Source organism: Corylus avellana, chromosome ca7 (genome assembly GCF_901000735.1).
Source record: "Corylus avellana chromosome ca7, CavTom2PMs-1.0".
Lineage (NCBI taxonomy): Eukaryota > Viridiplantae > Streptophyta > Magnoliopsida > Fagales > Betulaceae > Corylus > Corylus avellana.
The window spans coordinates 9626950-9637602 of record NC_081547.1 but is presented as its reverse complement, the minus strand read 5'-3'; the positions used below and the strand labels follow the sequence as shown (position 1 = coordinate 9637602).

At 35.4% G+C, this 10653-nt stretch overlaps 1 protein-coding gene across 1 annotated transcript; it reads right to left on the bottom strand.

Annotated features, from left to right (window-relative positions):
• Positions 1-1781: 1781 nt before the first annotated feature.
• Positions 1782-5576, bottom strand: LOC132187840 (uncharacterized). The gene is made up of 3 exons (XM_059602274.1): positions 3983-5576; positions 2727-3649; positions 1782-2183 (listed from the first exon to the last, which is right to left on the bottom strand). Exons 1-3 carry the CDS (start codon positions 5574-5576, stop codon positions 1782-1784), a joined length of 2919 nt encoding a protein of 972 aa, XP_059458257.1.
• Between the last annotated feature and the right edge of the window lie 5077 nt (positions 5577-10653).

Here is a 10653-nt window from a genome sequence, read left to right as displayed (position 1 = left end):
TAATTGAAAAAAAAAATCCAAAAAAAATTTTAAAAAGAAAATTTATTTATTTTTAATAATTTTTAAATTACTGACGTGTTAATTTTGACACGTCAATAATTTAAAAATTATTAAAAAAATAATTTTCCTTTTTTAAATTTTTTCTGAATCTTTTTTATTAATTTAAATTATTTTTCAATTAAAATAATATATATATTTTTTAAGTCTGGTTTGTTTCTTCCCCATGGCTCTCTACCCCATCTGTACGTTCTTTTTTCCATTTTCACTCTCTCTCTTTCTCTTCTTTCCTCCATTTTCACTCTCTCTCTCTTCTTTCCTTCATTTTCAAAAACCCAAACCCAAAAAATCTTCAAAAAATAAAAAACCCAAATAAAAAATAAAATAAAATAAAAACCTTAAGCTTCTTTGATCTTCTTCTCTTTAAATCAAAAATAAAAAATCTCTCAAATCAAATCAAAATAAACCAAATCAAAGCTTCTTCAAATCAAAAATCTCTCCTCTTCGATCTTCTTCTCTTCTCCTTCGTTTTTTTTTTTTTCTTTTGCTTCTCTTCGATTTTCTCTTCTTTTGTTTTTCTTCTTTTTGATCTGCTTTTCTTCTAGCTCTACTGTCGTGCAGAGAGATTGAGAAAGAAGAGGGAGATTGAGAGAGAAGAGGGAGGTTTAGAGCAATTGAGAGAGAAGAGGGAGCTTTTGTAGTAATGCGTGCAAAGAGAAGAGGGAGACTGAGAGAGGGAAAGAAAATCTCGAATTAAAGAAGAAAAGTAGATCAGGGGGAAAGAATAAATAATAAAAGAGAAAAAGAAGAGGAAAAAATAAAGTTGAATGACCCTCTCTCTCTTTTGTTTTTTTTTTTTTTTTTTTGACGTGCTAGTTTTAGCACGTCAGAAATTTCTGACATGCTAGTTTTAACACGTCAAAAATGTATAATATATTATTTATATATATAATATAAATAAACCTGGAAAAAAAAAACAAAAAAAACGGACAATATATATATATATTGACATGCTAGTTTTAACGCCGAAGTGGACTATTTATGTGTGTGTTCATATATATATATATATATATATATATATATATATATAAACATGATAAAAAAATAATAATAAAAATTAAAATTTAAGAATATTGACGCTGTTTCAAAGACGTCCGAAATGGACTATTTATATATATAACTAAACATGATAAATAAAATAAATAAATAAATAAAGAAGAAATAATGACGTGTTGGTTTCAACGTGTCGAAATGGATATATATATATATATATATATATATATATATATATATATATAACTAAATATGATATAAAAAAAATATATATAAAGAAAAGAAAAGAAATACTGACGTGCTGGTTTTAGCACGTCAGAAATATATAATATAAATATTTAAATATTAATTTATTTAAATAAAATTTTTAAAAATTAAGAATGTATTTAAATTTCCTAACGTGTCAAATTTGACATGTCAAGAAATCCTGACGTGTCAAATTTGACACGTCAAGAAATCCTGACGTGTTGAATGTGACACATCAATAAATGTTGACGTGTCACTTTCAACACGTTAAAAAAAAAAAAAAATTTGACGTGCCACTTTTGACACGTCAATAATTACTGACGTGGCAAAATTTGGTTACTGTTTGCCAAGTCAGTAATCATCCTATTTTTTGTAGTGGAGTAATTGTAAAACTAGAGGTTTAATTAAGTAAAGTATCCAAATTTTTTTGAAAAAGTGGCAATACTCTTTATTCATATTTGAACAAGAATACAAGAGCCTTAACTCTACGAAAAAAGAGCATTAAGCTCTAAAAGAACAATATTGAAAATACAAGCTGAAATTTCCTCAATCCAAATATTGTCTGTAACCGTCCTAACTGCCTCCTTTGCCAATACATGAGCCGCTTCGTTTGCTTTACGCTTGACATGGCCTATCTTCCAATGTCGGAGGGATCTCAGAACCATATTGGTGTCTTCCACGATTTGCCCATACTTTAACCAGTTTTGGGTATTCCCCCCAATGGCCTTGACTACCAACATCGAATCTCCCTCTAGCAGAATCTCGAAAAAGCCTAACTCCCGACAGAATTCAGCTGCGTGTAAAGCTGCAAGGGCTTCGCCCGTGACAAGTTCATGGATTGCATGGATCGTCTGATTTTTTGCTACTAGAACGTGGCCTCTTTCATCCTATACAATCACGCTAATTCCCATACAGTTATTGACGGTTGAGAGTGCAATATCCCAATTTACTTTATAGAAACCTAGTGGTGGAGCCTGCCATTTCGTCTTCGTTTCTGCAATCCTCACGTCTCCGCAATTTATCACAAAAGTGTTTGCCTGAGAGAATTGTAAAAGGCGGTCCCTGGCCAGATTTGCAACAACAATTGGATGGGTAAACCCATGCAATACACAATTTCGATGTTGCCATATCTCCTTAGGCGTAAGAACAAAAATATTCAGGACTTCCTCTTCAAAACATTGCGATATTGCTTCAAACAGGTCCAGAATAGTGCTGCAATGCAAGCTACATTTTTGGAGCTTCTTGATGCTTGATCCCCATACGTCTTGTGCCAATGGGCAGGCCCATAGAATGTGGTAGGATGTTTCCCTCTCTTGACAGCAGAAGAAACATAATTCTTCCTCAAGAACCCCTCTTCGTTTGAGATTATCCTTAGAGGGGAGGATATTTTTTCAAGCTCTCCAAAAAAAGACTTTTGATGAATTCGGAACCTTGAAACTCCAAAGAGTCTTCCAGACCTCCTTTCCTCTTTCTTGGTTAGAACCCTCTCCATTCTTTCTATTTTGGCGCTCCTTCTCAATGTGGTACGCACTTTTTACAGAAAATTCCCCGGAGTTTGTGGGGTACCAGATCATTTTATCCGGTAGTTGGTAGCTGCTAACAGGTATATTGCAAATGATTTCTGCCTCCACCTCACTAAAGATATCCCGAATCAAGGCCTTCTTCCACTGTATAGGATTTGTATCTAACAATTCAGCCACCTTTGCTTCCTCGGGCAGAATTCTACATGGTGTCTGAATGGAGTAAGTTGTCAGACGAGGAAGCCACTTATCTCTCCAAATGGACACTGAGCGGCCATCTCCAATCCTCCAAAAGATCCCCTCCTGGAACAGTTCCCTACCTGCTAAAATGCTCCGCCAAGCATAAGAGGGCTTATTCCTAATCTTTGCAGTCATATAAGAGCCCCGAGGAAAATATTTCGCCGAGATAACCTTGGCAGCCAAACTATCTGGATTTTGCATTAATCTCCAACTCTGTTTCGCCAATAGTGCTTTATTGAAACACACAATATCTCTAAAACCCATTCCTCCGTTAGCTTTTGCCATACTCATTCTTTCCCAACTCATCCAGTGGATTTTGTGTGCCTCCTTCGAGTGGCCCCACCAAAATTGTTGCATCATCTTATTTAACTCCTTACAAAGCTCTTTTGGAAGTAAAAAAATGCTCATACTATACGTAGGTATGCCCTGCACCACCGCTTTGAGTAACACTTCCTTCCCAGCTTGTGAAAGCAATTTTGTTTTCCAATCAGACACTCTCCTCTTCACCTTATCCTTCAAAAATTGAAATTCCCTCACTCGAGTTTTTCCCACAAGAGCGGGAAGACCCAAGTAAGTATCACAGCGTTGTGAGGCTGGGACACCCACTAAAGATAAAGTACTGTCACGAACAGGCTAGGGTGTATTTCGGCTAAAAAATACCGTTGTTTTATCTTTATTTAAACTTTGTCCTGAAGCTCGTTCATAGGTGTCCAATACTTTCTCCAGATGCCCCTAATCCTACGGAGAAGCTTTACAAAATAGGAGGCAATCGTTAGCAAAAAATAAGTGATTTATCCGTACACCCCTTGGAGAAGTTGGGACGCCCCCAAGTACACCTGACATCTCTGCTTGCTGGAGATTGGCACTCAGCACTTCCGCACATAAAATAAACAGGTATGGTGAGAGAGGATCCCCCTAGCGAATACCTCTTGAAGGTTTGAAATTCACCATGTTAACCCATTTTTCAGAAAAACTCATCTTTCCCATCACCTTTTCCAAAAAAATCCACTCCACCTGGCCGTATGCTTTACTCATATCAAGTTTTAGGGCCATGTAACCCATACGACCATACATCCTAGAATGCATGGTGTGTAAGGTTTCATATGTCACTAAAATGTTGTCCGAGATCAGCCGACCCGAGATAAACGCTGACTGATTGCTAGAGACAATATTGGGGAGAATAACTTTCAACCTATTTGCTAGAACTTTAGCCAAAAGTTTATACAAGACATTGCACAAAGATATAGGTCGAAAGTCTGAAACCTTAGTAGAGTTTGGTTTTTTGGGTACAAGGGCAATGAAAGTAGAGTTTACTTCAACATTTATAAATTCTGAAGAGAAAAAAAATTTTAAAGCCAAAAATACCTCATTTCCCACGACAGTCCAATTATCTTGAAAAAAACCCGCAGGAAATCCGTTCGGGCCGGGTGATTTTAAGGGCGCCATTTGACTCAGAGCCGTGCTAACCTCCTCAAAAGTAAGGTCCCTCTCCAAGTCGGCATTCATCTTTGCTGTAATTCTCCGGGGTAAAAACTCAAGCGCCTCCTCCAACCCAGTGGGACAAGACGTTGACAAAATCCCTTTGAAGTAGGAAATAAAAGCTGCTGCAACAGAGTCATCTTGATCACATATAGCCCCTTCATCATCAATTATACTTGAGATCTTGTTTGCCCGTCTCCTTTGTGAGGCACAAGCATGGAAAAATTTAGAATTTTTGTCTCCATGCTTGAGCCAGTCTGCTTTCGCACGTTGTTGCCACTTCAGCTCTTCTTCCTCCATAAGATCATTCGCCTTTAATTTTAGTGCCCTTATTTCATCGAAATCCCATTCTTCCTCTTCCCCTTGCAATTCCAGAATTTTCTCCATGGTTTGTTTAAGGATGTCGTTTGAAAGATTTTTGTTCTCTCTTTTCCATTGGAGAAGAGAATTTTTACAATCCTCCAATTTACCCATGACCTTGCTCCGACCTTCTCCATTTTTCTGTTTTACCCTCCACACCTGTTTTATTACTTCTTTATGTGACTTACTTTTATGCCCAGCAGATTCATACCTAAATATCTTTTTCCTTCGACGCCGGCGTGGAGCAGTTTTTGTGAAACTAATTAACACCGAGGCATGATCTGACGCACATGTAGCAAGAGTTTCCACCCTACAGATTGGGTACAAATCCTGCCATTCCTCATTTGCCAATGCTTGGTCAAGACGTTCCATCGTGAAATGGATGTCCTTTTTACCATTACTCCACGTGAATTTATGTCCCACCGCACCAAGATCATCCAACCGGCACCCCTCGATAGCGTCACGAAAAGCCTCCATTTGCCATCTGGGTTGTCGACAAACCCCAATTTTCTCCTCATCATTAAGAATTTCGTTAAAATCTCCCATACTCAACCATGCCAATGGCATATACGAAGAGAGATGGCGAAGTAAAGCCCACGACTCTTTTCTCTTTGCCACTTCTGGATGCCCATAGAAGCCCGTAAATTTCCATCCTGGCCCATCCCCCACTTCCTTCACCATTGCGTTGATATGCCATCGGCTAAAATTTTGGATATCAACCACTACCTCCGAATTCCAAAAAAGTGCTAAGCCTCCACTTTTCCCGATACTGTCAATGACTAACACACTCCCAATCCCATGTGAACTCTGATTTTTTCAATCTGGTGTGCTTGAAGCTTGGTTTCCATTAAGAAAACCAAATTGAGTTTCTTTTCCTTCACCAGCCCTGCCGGGAGTCATGAGTATCCAAATTTTTTAATGACGTAGAATAATTTTTCTCCCCTCTTTTCATCCCTTTAATTGTATTGACATGTTAAAAAACAAAAAAACACAAGGATATATTTATTTTTGATGGATCCAAATTTGAATTTAAAGCTATGTGGCGACATCTGGTCTAGTCAAATCTCATTGAACTCGATGTGTTTATTTACACGTTAATGTACAATTTTGATCCTGATCATTGAAAAACGTACAATATTAAACAAAATATAATTGGAATGACTGTGACATCAAACATTAGCTGGTGAGAGGGAAAATTGTGGGTAAAATTTTTCAAGGTTAATAGCTGCACGTTAAGATTACTGACTTTGAAGAAGCTTCCTTGCATGAGAGGGACATTTTCATGTTGTAGGACCTGCAAGCAACAATCGTGTTGCAGAATGTTGTGCACTTTGCATAATGGGTCAAGTCACCCAAAAATTCACGAATGGAACCCAACTGCAGCTAACCAAATCAGTGCCAGGTCATTTCGAGACCTGGCTACCGCTTGGTCAAGCCCAAATGACACGTTGAGAGTGATCACTGGGAGCGAAACGAGTCACATGGGAGGGGATTAGCTATTCTTTATAGGAGCAAGGATTTCATTAACTCGATTAAATTCGAGCAACCGCTTCACTCAATTGGCAAAGGACACTAGAATGTGGGAGTGCCCCGATTAAATTTGGCGTTGACACGTCAATTTATCGGTCTGGATGTTAAACACGTGCTCAAGCAAGCACCTACTACGCCATTGGAACTTATAACCTCGTCGATGATATATATTTTTCTGGGAAATGTTAAGTGGTTTTTTTTTTTTTTTTAAGTAGATATTATTTTTTAAAAATCGGGTGAGAGAAATAAGTGTTAAAATAATGATTAAGTGATTAAATTTACCTTTTTCGATCAGCTTAAGTTTTTTGGATAACTGGTAATTTAACATGGTATTCGAGCCAAAGGTCTTAGAATCGAACCTTAATTCCATCAAATCACCTTCCATTTAAATTAAATATTCCACGTGTTGAGCCTTACATATTAATTAAAATAGAGTTTGAGTCCACACGTCTGAGGGAGTGTTAAAGTACTAATGATTAAGTGATTAAATTTACCTCATTTTGAGCTTAATACATAAGTAAGCTCGGCTCCTTCTCCTGCTTAGATAAAGAGTGCAAGTCGGTCAAGAGGCAAACAAAAAAATAGGTGGCTACCGAAAGAAAAGTCAACAACAATATGGGCTATATTTGGCTCATTTCATCTTACAAATTCAATCATTATATTTGTGGTCTTTGTGAACCCTGCATAAGTCAGTAGTGGACTTCACAAATCTAATAGTTGATCTATTAAATTTATGTGAAAATATAAGCCAAATATGAAAATCTTATTGACCATTAGCAATTTTTTAGAAAAAGAAGACAGGTGAAAGAAGAATAAATAACTATACCGTTGATCCAGTTCTTGGGGGTTGGAAGTGATAGGTAGGAAGTTCTGTAAGGCTGGTGTGTAGGAGGAGATGAAGAAGCTTTAATGTCTCTGTAAAGATGATGGGAAGCTTCAAGCTGAAGAACGCAATGGGAAAGAAAGAGAAAAGAGGAGAAGAGTAGCCAAGCTGCAGAGGTGATGGCCATGGCGATGGGGAGTGAGAGGGAAGGCAATGCTATGACTTCTTATATAGAAATTGAGAGCGTGGGGTGTGAGTATGTGGATTAAATTACAGCACAAATCTAATTGTTATTTGTTGAGATTTCCAACAATGCTTTCAAAATAGAGATATAATTAAATTTAGCTATTTTGAGCATTTTTTTTCTTCTCTTGCTGAGGTTTCAAAATGAAATTTTTTGAAATTTTTGTTACAGTAAACTCACTTATGAGTTTACTGTAAATTTATGTTATAGTAAATTCTGAAAGTTACAGTAAATTTATGAGTTTAGTAATCACTTTAGAAGTGCAATTCATGTGACTTTTCATTTTTTTTTCTTCTTTTAAAGTCTTAATATCTTGGAATTTAATTCTTTGCATCTATATTTGACCATAACTGTGGCCTTAATTAAAGTGCACTAACTAAAATTTTTGTCATAAAAAATTAGGATCCTCTCCAGTGAAAGTATACAGTTAGTTATATTTGAAGAATAATTTGGGCTCCTAAAAAATTTAAAAGACAAAAATAGCCCTCAAGCATTAACTAACTTTTTGCCTTAATTGGGGCTTTAATTATTGTTTTGTTATAAAAAGAAACTTAACTATACTATAATTATTTGAGGCTTCAATTATTGTTTGTTATAAAAAAACTTAATTATACTATAATTATTTGGGGCATTATTTTATTGAGGGCCTTAGGTGATTACCTAATTTGTCTAAGCATTCAGTTTCTCTGTTTTTTGTTGTCTGTATTTTTGTTTGAATAAGGATTGTCTAAACTTTTGGATTGTGGATGTGATCTGTTTTCAGAGCGAGGAAGATGAGCTACCTATGCATTGAATTGAGTCTATTTAGAACAGATCTGGTGTTACAACTGAAAAGTTGTCATAAGTTAGCGAATATTGATGTCATAGGTTCTTTTTTGTGAGAGGGAAACTTTAAGGCTCTGTTTGTTTCGACGTAAAATGTTTTTTATTCGAAAAAATCATGTGTTTGGCAAGTACAAAAAATCATAATTTTTTTTAATATATATTTTCATTCACTCATATTAAACTTTAAATTACAATAATGTACTAATGAGTCTTGACCAGGTCTCGACGAGGTCCCGGGAGGGTTCTGACCAAGTTTCAGTGGGGTCTTGACCAGGTTTTAGCGAGTTTTGATCGAGTTTAGGGGGTATTAACCGTCTTTTTTAATAAGGATATTGTTGTCATTTGTGTTACAAAGAAGCTATATTGCAATTTTTTAATAATTTGAAGAAATATTGCTTCAATTGAAAATTTAAAAATGTTCAATGGGAAGAAAAGAAAAGTGAAAAGAAGAGTAAAACCTAATTTTCAGAAAAAAGTAATAAAAAAGTGAAAGTATGCATGCAAAGCATGAAAATGGGGTCCACTTGCCTAATAATTAATGGCTTTCCAGCATGATATCTAGTCAATTGAAAATTTAAAAATGTTCAATGGGAAGAAAAGAAAAGTGAAAAGAAGAGTAAAACCTAGGATTCAGAAAAAAAAAATAAAAAAAAAATAAAAAAAAAATAAAAAAGTGAAAGAATGCATGCAAAGCATGAAAATGGGGTCCACTTGCCTAATAATTCATGGCTTTCCACCATGATATCTAGTCAATTACCACATTCTCCACGTGAATAAGCCCTTTGGCATTTTAAAGAAGGATCCTCTCCATTTCATTCGAAATGGAGAGGACTCATTTAGTTGTTTTAAGAGAATGGTTTTGTCCAAAAAAAAAAATAGAGAGCTCAAAAATGATAAAATTGTCCCCTAAAAACAATTAACTTGTTTATCTCAATTTCAAATGAAATTGAGAGGATCCAAGTCCACCTTTGGAGAAGGATCCTCTCCATTTCATTTAAAATGGAGGGGATCCATTTACTTGTTTTAAGAGAGCATTTTTGTCTAAATGAAAAACAGAGAGCCTAAAAATGACAAAATTGCCCCCTAAAAACAACTAACATGCTCCTCTCCATTTCAAATGAAATGAAGAGGATCCAAGTCCTTGCCTTTGGAGAAGGATCCTCTCCATTTCATTTGAAATGGAGGGAATCCATTTAATTGTTTTAAGAGATCATTTTTGTCCAAATGAGAAACAAGGAGTCCAGAAATGACAAAATTACACCCTAAAAACAACTAACTTGTTCCTCTCCATTTCAAATGAAATGGAAAGGATCCAAGTCCTTTGTGTTTTGGCATCTAAGTAGTTAGCAGTTCTCCATATCCAATCAGAGCTCCATATTTGAATGATCATGCAGACAATGAATACAAACTTCCCATTTCAACATAATATTAAGGATTTGTTATGAATGAATTCATGCATTTGGTGGATGATCATTTAGTTCCATCTCTTGGAATTCTACACACTCATGTCATCTTTTATAATTCCTATAACATCCATGTAATACATTGATGTACCCTTTTGTTTCATATTCCCCCTTTCATATTCCTTAACCTCTCATTATGATTCCATGTCTATAAAAGGGAGTATTGAGATGTATGTAAATCACACAATAATAGAAAAGAATCATGTATAGTTCCTGAAGAACTAGTTTCACATATTGCATTCTTTTATCTTATCTTGTTATTTATTTATTTATTTATGATTTTACAACATGTTATCAGCACGAAGCTCTAACCAATTGTTGTGTTCTTTTGATCTTCAACATCAAAAGCTATCTGTGAGGTATTCTCAATTCATTGTAAGTGTCTTTAACATTTAGTAATCTTATTATCTATTTCGTTAATTAACATTCTAACATATGCTTAGAAATTTTTAGTGCTTTAAGAATCATATTATAACATTCGTATATTATGATTCATGTGAGATTGATATGAATTATAATGTTATCATACTAATGTTATGAATATGATGTCTTATAATTTTATATGTCTGGCGCATATAAAAACTGAATACCTTACGGTAAAGAATCCCTTAACCGTGTGGAACAATTTAAGGGAGAGATACGAGCACCAAAAGACAGTTATCCTCCCAAAAGCTCGTTATGATTGGATGCACCTGAGGTTGCAAGATTTTAAGAGTGTTAGTGATTATGATTCTGAACTCTTTAAAATCAGCTCACAATTAAAATTGTGTGGAGAAAAAAGTCACTAATGTTGATATGTTAGAAAAAGCATATACCACATTTCATGTTGCGAATGTGCTCTTGCAACAGCAATATCGAGAGCGTAATTTCACA